This window comes from Solenopsis invicta, chromosome 4 (genome assembly GCF_016802725.1).
Source record: "Solenopsis invicta isolate M01_SB chromosome 4, UNIL_Sinv_3.0, whole genome shotgun sequence".
Classification (NCBI taxonomy): domain Eukaryota; kingdom Metazoa; phylum Arthropoda; class Insecta; order Hymenoptera; family Formicidae; genus Solenopsis; species Solenopsis invicta.
The window spans coordinates 8464823-8487302 of record NC_052667.1 but is presented as its reverse complement, the minus strand read 5'-3'; the positions used below and the strand labels follow the sequence as shown (position 1 = coordinate 8487302).

General features: G+C 30.3%; 2 protein-coding genes across 3 annotated transcripts in view; one reads left to right on the top strand and one right to left on the bottom strand.

Annotated features, from left to right (window-relative positions):
• Positions 1-22480, bottom strand: part of LOC105196291 (neurexin-3) — a 502597-nt gene that overhangs the window by 466519 nt on the left and 13598 nt on the right. The gene's annotated exons all lie outside the window — the stretch shown is intronic.
• LOC105196285 overlaps positions 1-22480 on the top strand; it is a 52024-nt gene that overhangs the window by 18645 nt on the left and 10899 nt on the right. The window contains exons 1-4 of one of the 2 annotated variants that reach the window (XM_011162106.3): positions 9683-11968; positions 16532-16738; positions 19292-19645; positions 21337-21647. In XM_011162106.3, the coding sequence (XP_011160408.2) occupies positions 11864-11968; positions 16532-16738; positions 19292-19645; positions 21337-21647 (977 nt within the window). In that variant the 5' untranslated portion in view covers positions 9683-11863. Of the gene's footprint in view, positions 1-9682; positions 11969-16531; positions 16739-19291; positions 19646-21336; positions 21648-22480 lie in introns of those variants that run through there. The other variant, XM_011162107.3, reaches the window with a different exon arrangement.

Sequence of the window (22480 nt, the reverse complement as noted above, 5' to 3'; positions counted from 1 at the left end):
AGTTTCGAAAGAATGTAACAGTTGGAATTATCATAAAAAATGAAAACAGCTTATCAAGATCGTGCAATTCAAACTGTTAAGAAATGGTTTGCGAAATTCTAACGTGGTGTTTTTCCACCTTGACGACTAGATGATAATATTGTGCGCAATTTAGCAAAATAACGAATTCCAACAGAAGAGATTGCCGACAGATTCAACATTGGCAAATTAACCGTTTCGGTATTTAAAAAAGATCACTTTGAAGCTCGAAGAGATATGGGAGTTTACTAACTGCAGCGAATAAATTGAATTTCTGGAGCTGTTTCTTTGCTTGGCCGACTAAATGAATAGAGTTTTTGAATCAATTTGTGACTGGCGATGAAAAACGGTTTTTATATAATAATGTTCAACATGAATGCACTTGGAAACCAGCAGATAAACGTATAAAATCCATGTTATAAACTAATTTGCAATCTGAGAAGGTGATTTGGTAGAATTGCAAAGGAATAATTTATTTTGAGCTGCTCCCCGTAAAATAAACAATTAGGTCTGACAAGTACTATCAACAATTAGACAATTTAAAGATAGTAAAAGCGTCTAATTCTGACCAATTGTAAAGGAGTCGTTTTTTTTCAACAAAATAAACATTGGGCAAACGAAAGGAAATGAAATGAAATATCACACCCATCGTATTCTAGCATAACGTCATCGGATTATCATTGTTTTGATTTTTACAAAACGATGTGAATGGGAAAAAAATTTGCGCGTTTGAAAGCCGTCGAAATCGTATTTCTGCCTTTTTCAACACAAAATCGTTTCATCGAGATATGCTATCATATGCCAGAACGTTGGGAAAAGATTGTAAAAAAACGAAGTTGATTGAATTACTGATTAATAAAAAAATTTTACTTGTCAAATTAAAACTCTGCTTGAGTTTTATTAATAAATCGAATTTTTGCACTTACTCAATATAGCGAGTGCAAAAAAGCTAATAAATAAATTCTAATAAATAATCGTGCTAAAGTTTATTTGAATGTGCACTTAATCGTGTAAAAATTACATTTTCGAAAGACTGGAACAAAATAGGACCATTTCCGTTACATAAGCCATTTATAAATAACAAAAAATATTCGTTGTTTTCTTCTTTGCAGCATTTTTAAGTGTCAAAATTCGAATATTCGCGATCAAATTTTTTGTCGCTGATTTTTGTCGAGAAAAAAAAGCGAATAAGAGTCAGAAGCTTTCAGTTTTTAAATTTCGATAAACTGATATCGGGCGATTTCCAGCAAGAGACACAGAAAGACACAGTACAATAGTGAATCTGAGTTTTATCCATGTTTAATTGACAACAACAAGGATAAAATAATTCACGTGCGTGAACTGTGTCACTTGCTGAGAGATGCCTATTGTACATTTAAACCATTTTAAAGGCCATTGCACATAAAAAAGTTTTAGTCGTAAAGCCGTAATAGTAAAATTTGAAATGATTTTGTCAAACGAGAATACAAAATCTGTTGCCTCTTATTTTATAAAAGAATAACGCATATGATAATCTAGCTTTATATTAGCCACGGTATGCGTTGTCTTGGACACGTTAAAGCTTTCTTATAGCATTTACTTACAAAGCACAGAGCACGGACATCTCAAGGACGTCTTTGGGACGTCCTTTACGTAAAGTGCGTTGTGTGGGCTCTTTGCATTTGCTCTTGCAGTGATAAATTTCACTTTGAGGTTTAAAGATGATTAAATTATGTGACAACTGGTGACAACTGAAATATAATGATTGAACATGAAAATTAGCTGGTAATCCTTTGACTTCGTGGGATACAATTACAGCCTTATAACTATGTTTAAGCTGTCACCAGCTGTCAACCTAAGAAACAAAATTTATCGCTGAAAGAGAAGATGCAAAGAAGTCAAAATATCATATACACTATTCTCTTAAAATAAATAGCATAAGAGTTCATATCATCGTTTGATAATACTATTTCAAATTTTACAACTACGCCCTTACGATTACGACTAAAACTTTTTTATGCGTAATGGCTTTAAGTGATAATGTTACATGTCAATCGCTGTGCCAGAGTCAGGACGCGTTACTATAAAACAAGTTATGCATGTCTCTAACATAGATAATTTTTTCGAGTAACGTATTCACAAAAAAGTTCAGTTCTAACTGTATAATTTAATAGTATTTTTGTTAAATATATTTCTGTTAGTTTGCGAGATAAAAAAGAGTGGCCACTCATGCGAGGAAACTCAGTATATACGTTAGCAATTATTACAAATTTTAATACAATAAATAATATTAATGTGGCATATTAGATTAACAAGTAATAATCGTGAAATTAATAATTGACGTAAATAAAAATATATCAATTGTAAAAATAAATTCAAATTAGTTTTATTTCAATAACCTTACATTTTTATTATTGTTATTTATTAATTACTAAATATTTAATCCTTTCTTTAATAAATTATTAATAAAATAAATATCAGTTAATAATATTAGTTAATGATTCCTTAGATTTTTTATCATTTTTATTTCATACTTTCAAAGACGATAAGATTTAAAAGAACCACGATTTAAATGATTTATTGCTTAAATTGTGCCTTTAGCAGCATGTTGCAAAAAGTTTTATAATAAATTAATTTGTTGTTAATAATAAATTGCAATAACATTGAGTACCTGAAACATTGAGTTGCAATTTTCATTTTTTTGGTTTATTTGCATACAAATAATGCCAAATAAAATAGAATAAAAAATACCTTAAGTGATATGCAATCAGTAATTCTCCCCTGCCCAATCAACAGACAATTTTTTAAATGTTTTTTTTAATAATTTATTTTTCGTGAATTATACATTGTAATACAATTTGTTTTTAAAAATAATATTTATTAAATGATTGTTAAATATTTATTTTACATTAATTATTCATTTGAGATAATGATTCTGAAAAAAAACTTATTTAATGTTTATTTAACGTTTATTTTATATTTATTTAATATTGAATTAATATTTATTAATGATACATTATTCATTTATAAAATAATTAAAAAAAAATTATTTAACATTTATTTAACAATAATTTAATTTATATCAATTACTCATTCAAAATAATGATTTAAAAAATATTTATTTTACATTAATTATTTACTTAAAATAACGATTAGAAATAATTTGATATACAATTTTTATATAATTTAATTTGTATTACATCTACTCTATCTGATCATACTCCTTTTATTCAAATGAGTAATAGAAAAGTCATTCCGCACACATAAAAATCACTTTATATATTTTATCTTTTTAACATTTATTGATTTATGCATGATTTATGATATATATGCGTTAACATAAGATATTTACCCGTATCATCGGATACGAAATATCAATTCCCGTATAATCGCAAAGCAACGTTGATGGCAGTCATGGTTTGAATGAATGTTCACTTGGGAATTCTTCAAAAAAATTCCCGAAAAAAATCTCTGAAAAAAATTCCCGAGTACATTTTTTTTAAAATGTCACTATGTGTAATTCAAAATGTGATGCTATAATAAAAAATTTATTTGAACAATATATTCATTCTTTATAATATTAAAAAACACATTTATTCAATATTAAAAAAAATTTCTTCAAATATTAAAATAATTTTTTTTAAACGTTGAAAAAGTGTTTTTTAGTCGTTAAAATAAACATTTTTTAACGAAAAAAAAACTCATTATTTCCAATGTTTTTAAAAATACATACAAAAATATTTTTTAAATATTTAAAAAAATATTTCTAAAAGCAATGTTTGCTGACTGGATAATTAATTTATTAATACAAAAATATGTTTTATAAATATCCATCAAAACTTCACTTTCAACATTTATTCAGCTCGTCATAAAAAATTGACAAAGACCGGTATAATTTTCAAACAATCTAATCCTCCTCTTTCCTTAATTCCTATACTGTGCAAGAAATAAAACGCCTACAAATAAAATTTAAAAACGTTGCATACAATTCGGATTTTTAATTTTTAGACAAATTATATTCTGTGAATAAAACGCTTGTCATTCGGTGGAAGATGTTAGCTGCGATAACGTTCACCTCATTGACGCAAATTGACATTAACTCGTCCAAACGGCCAATTTTTTGCATCCACGCGAGCCAACGGTCTATGAAAGCGACAAGGAAGTAATAAATCTTGATAAACCAACTGCCAAACATACGACTCGTTTATATCAATTTCTACGATCACTTCCATTACTCTTTTCAACCTTGAACTTTGTACTTCGGAGAAATTTCCGAGTAACGTCGATAGGTTGTCTCGAGTTCTTTTGCGAGTGCGATTTACACTTCGTGCTTATAAACTTGCTTATACTCCGACTGTAAAGACTGTAATATGCCGTGACAAATCAACTTTATTACTGCTACACTGGTTTAAAATAAAATTGCTTTTATTATTTAGAAATACATGAAATATTGTTTCAAGGATAGAGATTGAGAATACATACTTTTAATATAACTGTTTTGATTTTTTATATTTATTCTGGTAAACATTTCTCTCAAAATTTTTATATAAAATTTTGAATTACTGAAAGACATTTCAGAAATACGGAGAAAATTTACAGCTTTTTATTAGTATTCTTTATATTATAATGACTTCTCAAACATTCTAAGATTTCTCAGATTCTTGTGCTGTAATTTCTAAAAACGTACTTTACACTTTTGCAGATTTTATAGAATGAGAAATCTTGGAAGTTTTAGGATATCAGCATTCACATATGAAGAATTCTAGAAACACATGTAGAACTTTCTCAGCATTTCTGAAAAGTGTTCGAATTTGCATCAAAGTTCTTAAAAATTTTCTAAAAAATTTTATAAAATTGTACAGAAATTTTGCAACATTTTAAAATTAACATAAAAATATTGAAAAATGTTCACTAGTGTAAATGACAAAGTTTAGAAATGCATATTAATAAAAATTTATAAAAAGGAAAGTGTATGATAATGGCCAAAATTGGCCACGAGTAGAAACCTAAAAGACTAATTTCACAGTTTCTTAATGTGTATGAAAGGAAAAATAATACTTATAATACTGCGAAGTACGGGGAAAATTGCTAATAATAACAATAAAATGTCATACAAAATATCTAATGCATAACATTATATTTCAATTTTCTCTATGACCAGACTTTTATACATTTTAATATATGTATTTACGCTCATTTTCAGATGCCTTTTGCATAAACACACCCTCATACAACACAACAACAATTTTTAATAAAAAAATATTTTTATAATAATAAAAATTAATAAAAGTTCAAATATGTTAAATGAATGTATCTAACTTTATTTAAGAATTTATCAGCACCGTGTCGCGTTAAAGAAACCATCATCATATTTGTATTACTATCACATAGCCCCTCCTTATTTAAAGTGTATAAAAGCGTCACGGTATCGCACTAGAGCAGCGATACGTCATGTTTTACACGTCTTATACCCCGCACATAAATCCGCTTGTATATCGGTGATTCCGTTCGCCTGGTCGCTTTGCTCGATTACGCCACCGTCCGCGAAGGTAGGAGCGGAAAGAACGTTAAACTATTGAAGCGAATCGATGTAAATCGACACTCGGGACTCGGTCACGTGTGCAGCGTGGATGCCTTTTCGATCGTCCGCTCAACGGTGGGCGATCGTCCACAGTAGCAAGGGTGGACAACTTAAACGGACATGCGCGCTGCCTCGCGAACTCAGCACGCTGTAGTTTGCGACAACACACAGTTGTGATGGTAACACTCACAGTCGCCGCAGTCCCGTCGGCGTTCGCAATGTGCGCGTCGGCCGATTGTTAAACTGTCCGGCCAAATCGCAAATTCTGTAACTTTCGCGAAATTAATCATTTCGCGATTAACCGCGCGATCGTCTGTGAAAACATTCGAACTACGTCCGCGCGAGCGGTGGTACCGCCGCCGTCGCCGTCGCGCACGCATTTCGCCGGTTGGTGTTGACATTGAGCGCATATACGCTGTCGTGTTTTGTGCGCGTGTAAATTTGCATGAGCGTCACAAAGATTTTACGTCAGGAATGGTACGCGTATCGCATGACATCATCTTTCATGTAAAAAAAAAGTACGATTTACCCTTAGAATATGAAATCGCTTTCTAAAAAAACGGTGCGGTCGTTACTTGTGGCCACCTGTTATGGCAACCGTATCGATTTAACGAAAATTGTCCTCGGTAAATTTGCCAACAAATTATGAAAATGTAAAAACCCAGATAAACCTACGTAATTGTTATATAAACTATCGCAATGTTATGCGGCGTCGCAAAAAGAGAATTTCGCTCCAACATCTTAATAAATGAAAATATCCAACTTTGAAACATAATCGGTGTTTCCTAAAGACATTCTAAAACAAAATTTTATCAATGTAATGAAGGTTCTAGTACGTAAACGAGAAAGGCTTATATGTGAGTCTATAGACTGTAGAACGATTGTCACAGTAATAAAAACATTACATAACCTAATGCAGCACACTAATATTGAATCAACATCTCGGCAACGTTGAATTGCATGATTGTGAAGGTTGCAACAACATCGCGAAATGTCGATTCAGCTTTGAAAAAACATCATAGAAACGTTAAATAAATCCGTTTAATCTATGTTTTATAAACGCTGCAATTCGACATTGATTCCACGTTTGTTCGACGTATATTTTATATATATTGTATATTTTATATTTTCAAAGAAGTTAAATAAAATAAATATGTAAAATTAGTTTTTAAATTACCAAAAAAATCTAAATTTAAAAAATAATATTGATCCGTACTATTTAAAATTAATTCGGCTTTGTTAAAATATACTGTTTATATATGCAGATAAAGTATATTTTAAGGTGTCAAAGAGGTCAATTTTTAATAATAAAAAATCAAATTATTTTTTAAAATTAGATTCTTTTTCCAACAATTTAGAACCTTTACGCATTTATTTTATTCAATTTTTTAATAATATAAAAGTAATTTTAAATCCCCAAAATTAAGAATTGTTTTATATAATTTGTTTTTTTAACATTAAATTTATATATTACTATTTATTAAAAATTATAAATTGTCTATAATTCTATCATATTATTTATTATATTTAGTATATTGTATAAAATTCAATTCTATTTTACTCTATTCTATTCACATGTTTTTTCTCTATTTTTCTCTATTCTTTACAAAATAAAAGAAAAGTATCTATAATAATTGTTCAATATTATTTCAACATTGCAGCCACATTAATAATTAATGTAGAAAATTTAATATAGATTCAACATTAAAAAAACATGCTCACTTCAACATTCAACATTCCAACATTTCAGCCAGTTTCTTTCAACGTGCTATGCTATGGATATAAGTTAATAATTGCAATAAACGTTTTGACCTCTACTGAGTAGTTCTCTTCATTACATTACATAAATTAAACGTAATTTTTTGAAATTTACGTAAGGTAAAGACTTCTAGACTAAAGACTGCTCAGCAGTGGTCGAAACGTTTGTTACTAAAATTACATTTATTTTAATGTATGTAATGTTTTTATTATTGTGATAAAAGCATTTTATAGCACTAACATTCGGTTTAGGCTCAAATCGTTTATTTATTAGAATTTTATTATTGAGAGCTAATAATATTTTAGTTATTTATAATCAATTAAGAATGGGTAATAATTAAGTTAAAAATTGAAAAATAAATAATAATGTTTGAAACAATAAAATCAATAACTTTTAACTCAACTTACAATTCATTATTTTTAAACAAATTAATTTTTAACTACAACTAGTTATTTTTAAAACACATAAACTTTATTTTTTATACTTTGAATTTTTCGCAAGTTAAAAATTTGTATATATAAACAAAAAAAAATATAAAAGAAAAAATACAAACCCTAAATTGACCAATCGGGTATCCAGGTACCCATTTCGTGCTTTTTGTTTCAATTTCGATATGTTTCACTTAAAATAGCGTTAAAAGGCTTTGGATCCTCGTTATTTGGACAATTTTACGTAAATTTAACCATTTACTTAAAAACATGTTAGGAGAAAATTTTGAATTTTTGATCGTCAAAGTTGACTAGCCCGTTGTTGACCAGCCGGGGTACCCGGGTACCCATATACACATTTTATATAGAAAGGACAAGAAAGGGAAATATCTTACATACATATATGATATTTTTTGATAGATAAAAGACAATTGATTTATACATATGTTAGAAATAATATAAATGCTTTATATAAATAAGGTTTTTGAGTTTTTATTCTTTTTCGTAACAAATATTACATTTACTTATCATTTTACAGTGTTCGTTGCAAATTGGTTTGCAACATTCGGCACAATTTTTTCTTGTTTTCCTTCGCTTTCGAATTTGTGTGTTATAACATATGTAACAGGAAACAACAACTTTTTTCCTTCCCGTTTTATCTTTTTCTGCAACTCGAGAAGTGGAAGCCACAGCGGTTTCGTCGGCAATAACGATGAATTTTTGTAGCATGCATTCGATGCCTGTTTTCAAAGAAAAATGTCGCATTACTTGAATATTTTGTGACCGATCTTGTATCATTGGGAGAGATAATTCTTCTCCCAATTGACGTAGAAATATGCTGCGTGCATTACTCCTTTTCTTTATCATATAATTATTAGCCGTATAAACGAGGTAGGCAACGAGAGCTGCAATGTCCACGATATTATAAAATAATGCGAGAGGCCATCTATTTGTTTTTCTTTGTGTAGAATACTGTCCAAGTAAATGGTCCATGACATCTACGCCAGATTTTGTTTTATTATAAAAATATACAATTTCTGGTTTTTCTTTTTCTCCAGACGTTGCAATGGTATGATGCATTATTGACAAAAGTATAACCGCTTTTTTCTTTTTCGGAACATAAGAACAAATTGTTACATTGTTTTGAAATCCGTACACTGTAGAAAATACTTGACGTGAATTAGATGGTGCCATTTCTTGAGGGATATAAGATTTGTTCTGTTTCAAAGTTCCTACTATCGTCAAATTCTATGACAACAGATGTTTTGCAAGTGGCAGAGTTGTAAAAAAATTATCCGTCGTGATGTTTCGTCCAGATCCTTTGTATGGAGCGACCAATTCTTTTACTACTCTTTCACCTTGATTTACTTCTCGACCTGTAGATGATTTTCCTGTATAAATCTGTCTAGTGAGCGGATAATAGTTTTCAGCATCACATATCCACCAAATTTTTATTCCATACTTAGCAGGTTTTGATGGAATATATTGTTTGAATTTTATTCGACCTCGATATGGAAATAATTGTTCATGTATTGTTAAATTTTCAGTTGGTCGATAGTATTTTCTTAAATTTGAATTAAGCATTGACCATAAGTCACGTATAGGTGCTGCTTTATCAATTTGCTGACGTTCTTCTCGCGTATTTGCATCATCAAAACGAATAAATCGCAAGATGTTACGAAATCGATTATGACCCATGCTTACACGATATAATGGATATGAATTTGTTTTCCACATATCTAATGAAAACTGTGTGTTTGATTTACACCACATGTTATGAGAATTCCCAGAAATGAATTGAACTCACGTACAGTAAGATCTTTCCATTCAAGTTGCGTTTTCGTAGGATTATTGGTACGTCTCATAAACATGTTTTGCTTTTTTATTCGTGTGTCTTATAATAATGTCAATCATTTCGTCGGTAAATATGCATTTAAATGTGTCACAAACAGACATTATTTCAGTTGATGGGAGCGGTCCACTTCTTTGACGAACAATGTTGTGTATCGGAGTCTGGTGAAAATTAGGTGGTAATTGATTCCACACAGTTCCATCTTTAGCGACGAAAGTGTTTGAGGATGATGGTTCGATTGGATCTTGATTTTTGCTAACATCGCTATCATCACTGCTTTCTTCTTCTCCGTTTGTCTCGATTTCTAGTTTGTCTAAAAATAAATTTCTCATTCATAATATTACATAAATATCGTATAATTTATATTATATATAATTTATTGGAAATTTAACAGACAAATTTTTAAGCATACTATTAAAATCAACATCTGAAATTTCTTCTAATTGATTCGCCGATTATGGTATCCATTCGTCATCTTCGCTATCGGAATAATTACTGTCGTCCGAAAAAGACATATTTTCAATAGTTTCCATATTTTTTTATTGTATAATTTTCTCTTTTTAATGCTCAATCTATAAAAACAATATATCTTTTTATTCCGTAATACTAATTAATAATTTTTCATACATATTACGCTTACCTGTTGTAACGTTTTGTTGTCACTTTATTTATATTTGTTATATTATTTATAACAAATATGATATAACACCAAATTTAATAGCACCAAAATAAATACTAAAATATAATATATTCTGCTGTAATTATTCGAGCGCATCAAACTTCCTAACGCCTTTTCGAACAAACGTTTTAAGACTGAGCGACACGACCAGGCGCGACTATACACACGTTAAAACAAGTTTCGACAGGCAAGACAGGGAATGGGAGCCCTAACGGCTGCGCATTCTATTGTTCGAAAACGCGGGAAGCCAGAAAGGAAGGCCAAGAACCCATTTACAGACTTTTTCTATCTGCAATGTAAGAAATTCTATAGTGGGTACCCGGGTACCCTGGTTGGTCAGATAGCGTGCAACTTTTGGTTGGTCAATTGAAGGTTAACTTAAAGAAAGTATTTCTCTGTTATTTCATATAAATTTAATTTACTAATAAAATATATTAAAAATTTATTTCTTAATCCATATTATAATTTGAGTAATCTACTTAAAAAAATTATCACTTTCTAATTTAATATAAATAATACTTTTCATTCAACTTAATTTAATCTTAATGTAATTTTTAACTGAAATTGAGTCTTCCTGTTCGTATAAATTTAACGTAACTAAATTTATTTTAAGCTATTAACTTTAATTTAATTTAAAACTAATTAACTTATAAATATTGTCTTCAAATAATATTTTGTTCCTAAATTACGAAAAAATTTTAATAAACTCGAGAAGATTACCAATTCTCTAAATAGTAACAAATAACAGATTGTCGTTACGTATAAAGAGTTGAATTTACACGAAACGCACTGAGGGTAAATAAATTTCATGATGGCGCAGGTACCTCTGCTACATAACGTTTATAAAATAATTTTAAAAATCTCCATTAAGCGCAGGAAGTGTTAATATATACGATCAGAGAAAATTATTTATAAAGACATTCCGAAGATAGCATCGGGAACGTATTTCCATCACACGCGAACTTTGAAAATATCGGCAAGCTAACGTAAACATGGCACTCCTTAATAATGTTCAAACTTATCTTGAACACGTAAGTTCTCTCTTTCGCGAAGTTGGAGGAGAAGAGATCGTGAACTTGACATATTGCGAGCACATACTGCAACCTCTACTTATCGTCAAGTAGCCTCGTGCGGCTACTAGCTTTAGCAAACTTTCCTTTTCTTTTTTTAGAAATTTCATATTAAATCTAAAAAGCAGTCACGCGCAAAACAGTTTACTATATTTCTATACGTACACGTACAAATAAAAATCTTCTTTCTAAAATATATTTAGAGGGCGCGATTATTAATCGATAACCAACGATTGGAAATGTGAATTAAAAATGTGATTGAAGATGTGACTTAAGAAATCTTAATTGCCAACCAACAAACTTTACAAAACTGTACTTTTGACAACTGCTCGAAAAAAATCGAGATGATTATTTTTGAAAAAGGAAAGACCGACAGTGCTGACGATTCGTCAATGGATGAATATGTGCCTGTGTTTTCAATTTGAAAGAGTTCGTGTGAGAATCTGTCGAGGCGAGCACAAGGCCGACGACATCCAGAATTAAGAAAGCGAAAAGAAATGCATATCCGGTCGCAACAGCTGGGCGCTCGCGGAGTCTCCATGGACATGAAGATATCACGGGCGGCTCAGGAAGACTCCACGTTTCCTAATTTGGAAAATATGGTACTTATTTCAGACGCGCAACGTAAATTTTAAAAAAATGTAAATAGTCCCAAGATATATCGAAAACCAAAACACAAAAATAATCGCCGTCTAAAAAATTGAATCTTTTATAAAATTACTTTTAGAAAGATTTTCCAGTTTTTTCACATAAAATAAGAACTGAATGAAATTTTAAAAGTTTATATAAGCGTTCCTGAATTCTTCCAGATTTTTTCATATTTTTTGATCATATTATTAAACTTATAATTCTTTATGTTTATAATTCTATAATCTTTTAATTCCTTTAAACTTATAATTTTCTAAAATACCATTAAACCTTGTGGGAAGGTGAGTTTTAAATAATTTAATCACAAATAAAAGAATTTTAAAAACCTATATTCATAAAAAGGAATAGAGTTCCAAGAACATTTTTTGAAGTTGCACCGTTTTATTTTCATTTAAGAGTACAAAATGTTTATAAATTGTATAATTCTCTTCAAGTATAACGTCACATTAATGAAATTGTAATAATGTCATCCGTTACAATATTTAAGTCGTTATTTTAACAATTATTTTTCAATCTTTCTCACATCAAAGTTTATCAATATTATACAAAAAAAATATTTTCAAATAATTGTTTTTATTTTTGAAATTTTATTTATTATTCATTACTTTAAAAACGGCAATGCCAAAATGCTTCTTTGTTTAAAAATACATATGAAAGAATAGTTGCATGATTTTTCTACAGCTTTTTAAAGCTGGAGAATCTCGTTAGTTAATATCATAAATGTGCACACAAAGATATATTTTAACAAAAACGGAGACATATAACGCAAGTGATTGTATCGTCAAAGCGGGTCAACATCAAGCATTTCGTAACACAGTATCGTGAACTTGGAAAAGGAGAAACCTCGCAGCGAAACGCGGAGAGAAACGAGAACGCGTCGCTTATTCTATATACGGTCATGTATGTTGGAGTCATCGACTGTTTGAATCTCGGATAGCCCGCGTGTGCCCACGCGATTTAAATCGACACCCAATCGACACGATCCTTCTTTTAAAAACCGCTCGCGTTTCTGTCGCACGTACAAAACGCGATCCCGAAGCGCAATTTGCGTACCGTTTATTGATCTATTTTCAACTAGCTGAGCCATTTAGAGGAATATTCTAGCCTAGAGAATGAAAAAGTTTGCTTATTTTTGAATACTTTTTTCAAACTGTTGCACATATTTTTCTATGCTTGTACACTTCCACTTGCACATATTTAATAAATATCTACAAATTTCTAGTATGGTTAAATATGTGTTTATTAATTTTACATAAATTTAAAAGCAAGCACGTTGCTCGAATTAAAATGATTGCAGTATCTATAAATTAACTATTTTTTCATACACGCTAAATTCAATCGATTTTATTAAAGCAACGATATTTGTTTTATAAAACATTTTCGTAATTGCCATTTTCATAATTTGATATTCTTCATTAATCCTAGTGCGAGCGACAAACAGACATGTAGTTTACATGTATGCAAAAGTTGAAGTCGATAGTTTCAAATAGTTTCTGAAAAATCCTAATAATTTGAAAAATGTATTTGTTTTTAAAACACTCAAAATAATTACAAAGGATGTTCAAATATGAATAGCAATGCTAAATCTTGATATTTTAAACATCAGCGTCTTACGTGATTATTTTATGATTTAACAAAAATCGTTTTCAGATCTGCTAAATTTGAAAATATTTTAGCAAAACCGTTCTTCCCGTGCACATAACATAAAAAGTAATGAACACTTAGTCATACCAAAATTTGTAAATAATTTACTGAACATGTGTAACAATTTTCTATTAAAAAAAATTCGCCAAAAAGATCATTTCTTCGTCCTCTGAAATATTTCCTTAAGTTTCGTCTTCTCAACATCTTTCGTCTATTTTTTGATATTGTTTTACTATTTTTTATTGGTAACCAGCTATTAACGTATTAATCAATCATTATCAAATAGCATTATGTAATTAGAACGCAGTAGAAATATAGCTATCATGTTTACTGATCGATCTCGTGGACGTATGATACGTTCACCAAATATAATTGCAATTATATACGAATATTTACGAAGAAACAACGATAAGCCTGTACAGTTAGTAACATATAATTTAAAATTCTGTGGCTGATAAATTTATTTCCTACATCTCTAAAAAATACTTTTGTGTTGTAATACAAAATTAATTTAATTAATAAATAAATAGAGGAAAATTGCTGAAAATTCTTATATTTCACATTTATGATACCGATTTATAGGCAAATGAACGTTGAAATTGAAGCTTGATATTTCAGGTATCTCTTATTACAATATTTAACTTTTCATTAATAACAAATCAACTTGATATAAACCTATATGCTGTAAAAGATTGATTTAGACAACCGGTTATCTAAATAGTATATGGATCTTCTAAATTAAGTATATCGCTTTTAAAAGTATCAAACTTCGGAATGAAAATAATAAAAAGTATTAGAAATTATTAACTAATACTTATTTCACACACATTAATACGTTTCGTACCAATTTTACGAGATTTATTCATCACACCATGTGGGTCACCGGCAAGCGTATTATATTTATGAAATAAAATATATTGCGTAATGACCAAACAATTAGAAAAATATTATTATAAAAAAAAGATTATCCAAAATAGTATTAATATTGTACCATACGTTATGGTTTTGCATTTACGCATAATAAAATATACTTCATATAATATTAAAATATTCTATTGTTACGTTTTTTTTTCGCGTTTTTCTTTGTAACCAAAATATTTCCAAGCTTAAAAGAAGAGTCCAGCGTGAATTACTCATGCTGAACTTTCCTTTTAGGCTGGGAAATATTTTGGGTATAAAAAAAATGACACGGAACATGTTAATAATTTATTAAGAAAAAGGGTGATTTAATAATTAATAAATAACAATAATGAAAAAGTAAGAATCGAAAACATCCAAATAAAATTAGCTTAAAATTATTTTTGCAATTGACACATTTTTATTTACATCAATTATTTTCGTTATCACTTGTGAATCTTACGTTAACATCATTTTATCGTTAATAAAATTTGTGATGCTACGATTTAGAAAATTTGACAATTTTATAAAAGTATCAATTTAATCTCTATAATTGCAAAAAATATATATATACAATAAACGTAGAATACTTTACAATAAACTTTATTAATAAAAATATAAAATTTAGTATAAAATTGCATAATTATATCATCATTATCAACTATATAAGTTGCTCAAAAAATATGATCGATACTTAATTCTTTGAAAGTTGTTAACACGCATAAAACGACATATAACCTGTTAAATTCTTGTTTTACTCATTTCTTGTAACTTATTTTATTCACATTTTTGTTATTAGAAGTTACTTATAATAAAAATATAAAATATACGATTTATACGACTGGTATTATACGTATTCAGCATATCTCCCCTAAATACATACGTATTATGAGATATAATAGTTATCTGGAATTTAAGATCGCTTTAATGCAATTTATGTACGTCTAAAAATTTTCTTTACGTATTTGCCAGTTGATATATGGTCACGAATGCAACCAATTAACGCTGCATTATTATTATTATCAATAATCTTCTCGCTGAATCTCGAGTTTACGCTTGTAATTGTACAGTATACTGAGGCAAAGTGTCCAATATAGCGGGTTCATTAGGAATGAATCAATTAGTGGCGTAGCTGATTGCCGTTGCAATCATCGAAGGGATGGGAAATTAGGAGCCGCTGTATGATTACTAAACCGCAATTGATCTTTGCTCGATCTTTGCCCTCGCCCCCCGCCCTCCCTCCTTACAAACGACTATACAGAATTCCCATTCTTACAGAATATATGTCACAAAGAGTTAATCACGAGTTTACTTTTTAAAGGTAGCAACAAACTGATTAAATCTTAAAGAAATATATTGCTCTACCTTAATTTATTTCTTTATGATATTCAGCAGAAACGAATGTTCCGAGCGATGTATTATCAAATTTATTTTTTATTTCTTTTTTTTTAACTGTAGTTGCCCTATCCCGAAAAAATGTTTTTTTTTTCAATATACGATTATAATTGAATCGATAAAATTATTCTGAAAAATCAATTCCCATTTACAGAACAAATAACAGCGCGCAAATTCACTTTTCGCCAGCTCTCTTTATGAACGCAATCGAAATCTTATTCTCAACAGGCGGCTACATAATCACGCGAGTTCACTCATAATTCCGCAATCGAGAGTAATGCCTCTAATAACACGGCCCAGGAGGGGCCGAGGTGTCGAGCGGCGCAGGGTTAAGAGACGAACGATGCTTGCTTTAGCATAATAACGAGTTTACTAACCCCCTCGCATGTAGGTTAGAGGTGAATCGATGAGGCAGCGCCGGTGCCTGCATGTGCATCGTCGTTCCTATAGCCCGCAGTAGAGCCTGCCGCGATACCATGCACCTCTCGCATGCGAGCCGACGTTCCAACCGCGGGCAACGTCGGCCCGCATTTCCGCGCGGCGACACGCCGATACTTAAAGCGAATTATCTCGCGACGCAGGCCCGCTTCCAGCAGAAGCAGCTGCAGGAGAAGGAGCAGAAGCTGCTACAGTTGTACGATCAGCAGCAGCAGCGGGCCTACCAGGTGGTGCAGCGGGGTAGCGCGGGTTCCAGAGGCTCGAACGGTTCCAACACGGTCAGAAGCACGACGACGTCGACGACGACAGCGACGACGACCCACACGTCCTCGACCTCGCAAGGTGGTAAGGTAAGTGGAAACGCCGACAATCGGATTACTGTCTTATCAGAAGTTATTTTGTCGCGCGCTGATCTATTTTTGGGGAAGCGAGTCCGAAAGTACAAAGGTCATTTTTTCTTTTTTTTACTCGTTTCGCGGAGACATGGAACTTCGGCACAAGTTGCAAATTTAGACTGTCTCGCGAACGTTCAGAATTTCACATGAAGTAAAAAAATATTTAAACAATTTGATTAAATGTTGAAGAATACGAAACGGTTGGTTTTACTATCATACACTTGGAGAAAAGTATCGTATCAACATCTATAAATTTATTCAACGACAGTAACAATTACAATTATAAATTGTATCAGCTCACAGAAACATTTCCCTTTCCAGTGTGATTTATATCGTGAAAGCCTTCAATTTAAGGAAAAAGTTTGTTAAAAAACTAAAATATTTAGTTCGACATGATCATCTAAACATTGAGTTGATTCCAACAGTTATTCAGTTGCAGAAAGAAAGTATAGTTTATTCATAGCAATTATTCAAATTTTTTAACCAGGACTTAATTAAACCAACTTGATATTTAGTTGCACGTGTCAGACTAAATATTATATTTTAGTTTTGCAACAAATTTTCTTGCTCAGTGTACATCGACATTGTCAATATAAATTTATGAATAAATAGCATTTCAACTACGTAATACGAAGTTGTAAAGTAGAAATAAAAAGTTACATGAATTAAAAAAAATGCAATATTATTAACCACTTGTAATAAAATTGTTGAATAAACTATTGAAGAATAGTAAATCAGATATAGGCGGCGGGAAAATTGAATTCATTCCTCACACTTCTCAAAGCCCTCTACTCCTTGTAGAAAAATACTGATCGCGAGTGCTACTAGTGCGCAGTAATATTTTAAGACACCACTGCACTATTATACCACTGCACTACGACACTAACGCACTACTACACTACTGTAGTGCAGTAGTGTTCAGTAATATTTTTCTACAAGGGCTACTGCTTCACTACTGCTATCATATTGTAATTATTCTGGTCGTACATTGGTAAACTGGAAGTATAACAATTGTTATAACTTACTTGAAGTATATGTAATTATGTAATTATAGTTAACGTTATTTAATAAACTAATAAGCTGCACAAATATTAATGCCGTAGTAATACAGGCAATTTTATAATTATTGCAATTAAAACTTTAACTATAAAATAGTTTGTTAAGCTGTGTGCATTAATTCTACATAAAACTTGTGTAATTGTTACTTTCATAATTGCCACTATTATGAATTTTTCTGAGTATAGAAAGACTCATATATTTTATCTAAGCTCTTTTCTTTTAGTTTTATTTGATCCTTTAAAAAAAAGTGTTATATTATTTGATACCATGAGGCTATTTGACTCTCTACGTCAATTTCTTCTCTCATACTGCATCTTATTTTATAACGAGCGAGCAAACAGGTTTAAGTGAAAGTCTATGAATTTCACAATGATCGATCAATTCTACTTTAAGGAAGATCCACAAACCTCAAGGATCGAAACGTATACGCCGACTATTTTTTATTTAATTTGGTTTAATTTTTGATTTAATTGTCTCACATGCGCGACAATATTTAATCACATTATTTGAGTTCCGACAAACTTGCCTTCACCTTTGCCACCGTGCGCGACTCTCATAGCATTTTCATTTAATCCTGCACTTCCTCTTAATCTTGTTCGCGCCTTCGTCAAGATGATAAAGTGAAATGCAGAATCAAGAAGCTGATGTAGTCCAATAGTGTCATGGTGTCAAAGGATATAAAACTTTCTTCAAAGGTCAAATGAAATCAGAAGGAAAGAGAGAGCTTAGACGAAAGATGTAGAGAGCCTTTTATTCTGACATTAAAACCAATCGTTTCATATGCTACAAAATTTAATTTTGTAATAGTCACGCCGAGGGCAAATTGACCTCAAAGCATTTAACCGGTTACCGTAACTACAGTTTTCACTCTTTGAAGTAAAAAATAAAAATTACTGAACATACTTTAAACATTGTAGAATATAAAAATACAGCGGTATAATAAAGATTTGAATTGTAACATGTTCAAAAAATTAATCGTAACATATTAAAAATAATCACGAAGGTAAACATTTTTGTAAAATGAGTTTTTTACTAAAAAAAAGTGATAACTTTTTTCATTGTTACATTTTTATAAAAATTTATAGCTGTACTCTATAGAAATAACACAGAAAAAAATTTTGCAATAATTCGCGTTTCAAAAAAGATTTATTCTGAGAAATAAAAGCCATTTTGGAAAAAGAGAATTGTAAATTATTGTATAAAAAAGTATTTATTTAATACAAAGTTATACTATTATAATTCTTGCTTGAATTATCACTATAATTATAAAGTAATACAAACAGTAGAAAAATTAAATTTAAATGTAGAGTCTAAAACTTTTTAAGGATGCAATATACCCGGAGATAATCACAAAGAACTAATTTGTTATCTCAGGATCTACTCATTCTTTTCAATTTTAATTTAAAATTTCACTTGAACTATCTTTCGAGAGCATTGATTGTCGCACAGGTGAGGCAAATGTTCGACGAAAGGCGACAGACTACCGTGAAGGGAATCGACAGGAGCTACCCGCTGGAACCGCTCGAGAACAAGCTGCGAAAGCAAGCAAATACAAACGGTCTAGCAACGCAGAAGAACGGTAATGTGACGGTGAATCGGCAGTCCATGAAACGCGTGGCGCGCGCGGACGTCAACAGCAATATTAACGGTGGCAAGCCCGTCGTTTCTTACCACGAAGAGATCACTCGCGAATCATTCGGACCGTCCATGCGTCGTCACATCGACGACGAGGACGAGTATGTTCTTGAGAATCGCGTCGCCACGTTCGGAAATGGTTATTACCGTCACGAAGATGACAATGAGGTTGGTTGTGCAAGATATCAACGCTTTGTTTAATTTTTAATTGATGTGTCTCGTAAAGTATACATATAATGTAATCGTGTATCTAAAACTGAAATTTTTTTACGAAAATAACAATTTCATATACAAGCGCATACACAAATATATAAAAATATACAAATAGTGTTTTCTACAAAAACCAAACAAGTCCATTTTTTCTTAAATCTGGGTTGTGGCAATAAATCATTCTCTATAACGTCACGCTGTGAACAATTTTGTATTGCTAAGAATTAAATAAGAAATATAAATATAAGTAAGTAGTATATGTATATAAAATTTCTTAAAAAGATCAAATTGGTCCAAAAGTTTTTTTTTTTTTTTTTTAAGTCCTTAATATATTAACCAATGTCAGCAACTTTGTTAAAAATGGAGCTCCAAACCATAATTATTTTACCACGCAATTAAAGACATAAATACCATTTCTTTCTCAGTGTAAAAAAAATAAGAAGATAGTAAATATAAATTTCCTGCAAAAATCAAACAAGTCCAAAGTCTTTTATGTTTTTCATTCAAATAAATTTTCATATTTATCAATGCTTACAACTTTGTTCTTACAGCTATTATATACCCGGAGAAAAATTATCATATTTATATAATAAACTAAAGACGAGTTTTCTTTATTTCCTGAAAATTTAATTTTTTTATCTGGTTCGGTTTTTGTACGAAACCTATTAACTACACACGCGCTAAATTATCTAAAAATTTAGCTAGATACAAATCTGCAAATAATTTAAACCACCAAAATAGTTATAAAAGACGTTTAAGCATAATTAGCAATACTGCAAAATGTTTTGAATGTTCTACATAGAAAAACTAGTATTAAATTAAAACTAACATATTCTAACAATTATTATGATATTATATTAATCATTGCTTCAAATTATATTTTTGCTTATATATGAAACAATGATTATTAAGCAGAATACTTTAATTTTAAACTTGAACAAATGTTTGATACCGTTTTTTCTGCGAGAATATCGAAAATTTGTAACATTGCTAAAACACGTCCTTCATAATATTGAAAATTATATTCTTACTTATACATATGTATACATATGAAACAACGATCGTTTTATTTATATACAGTATAATTTTTTTTAATTTGATAATCTTAAATTTTAGAAAAATATATTTTTATTTTAATATTATAACAGTCATCTAAAGAGCATAATATCTCGCATAATATAATTGTTTCAATAACAATAAATGTAATATTAAAAGATTCTAATATTCGGTAATATATTTTTATTTTCCGTATCTTTTTTCTCAAAAATTATTATAAAAATTATTATTAAATAATATTGAAGAACATATCTGTCTTGATGAAACTATATAAAATTTCCTCAAGCAAATTATATCTGTTTACATTCTAATCTCAACAACACTCATATTTAACATTTCAAAAATAAAAAGTCTAAAAAAAAACAAAAAAATGTTTCTTTTCTGTGTAACAATCAGTCTCCTGAGTGTCTTATATAATTATTTTATAATCTAACAAAAAAAATTTTCTCATCTGTATCCAGCTAAATATTTACCTTATTGTTAATGAAACTGCTTTCTTCTATAAAATTTCATTCAACGCAGCAGTTACTTTATTGAACGCGTTATACGAATATCGTTATCTTATATCTGCATTATTAATATCTTGTGCGTAGCAAGAAGAAATGTTAGACCAGGAGACGATGGAGAGAAATCGCATGATGGCGAAGATCCATCTGATGGGATTCGACGAGACTCTTAAGCATCGTGTGAGAAACGATTTGGAGGGTGAGGAATTTCCAGAATATCTTATGGTGGATGCCCCCGACAAGCTCTCGAAGAGGAACGTCACGAAGAAATTGTCTCAGGCGGAAGAGCGACTCGAACGATTCAAGAACACGAACGCGAAAAGAAGTAACATGTCGAAACAGTCGACTTCGACAAGGAAGCGATCGGAACAAGTGATTCCGACAAAATCGAATTCCAGGTAAGGACGTTTCTCACATTATTAAAACTGATATTGTAAGTAGACAATTAAAGAGAACGATATGTCGTACGAATGTTCTTACTCCAGAAAAATTCTCAGAAATTTTGAGAGAAAAACGTTTTTCAGATTTGTTCTTCACCGTAATTTTCTAGATTTTTCATCTAAGCTAATGTTACCTTTATTGTTCTTTACACAAAGATTTTTAAGATTTTTTTTACATTTAAAAGTTTTAATAAGTACATAAAGTACATTATGCAAATTTTGCACAATATGGTACCATAAATTCATGAAAAATTGCAACAATTTAACAGTTATAAATATTTTGTAAAAATTCAATACTTCCACATCTGTATATATTTGTAAATACACCTTAATTGCAGATTATAACTTTTATGCCAGATTTCATCATGTAATTTAATAAATGTTATCTTATCGGGGTAAATAATTAATTAATAAAGCTGTCACACATTATCACAGTCGTATTATTCCGTATTTTTCAGAAAAAAAAAATCAGAAAAAAAACCAGGTATTTTCTTCAATTTTATTTTTCCAGGAAATCAAGAACATTAATGCTCTTCATTATCCCAGTCATTTTTTTCAGCTTATTTAAAAAAAAAGAAAAACAAAACGAAAAAAATCCTGGTTATTTATATCAAATACAATTGTATCTGTGTTTTCTGAAAAATAAAGGCCACACGTACGACACATTCTCGCGATTAGAAATTAAGTCTATTATATTTATGTAGCTGTGTAAATAATTGCGAATCTCAATCATCGACAACCGCTAACAATTCGCCGCTGCTTGCCAGAATTAATTTACACGCCGCCGTAGT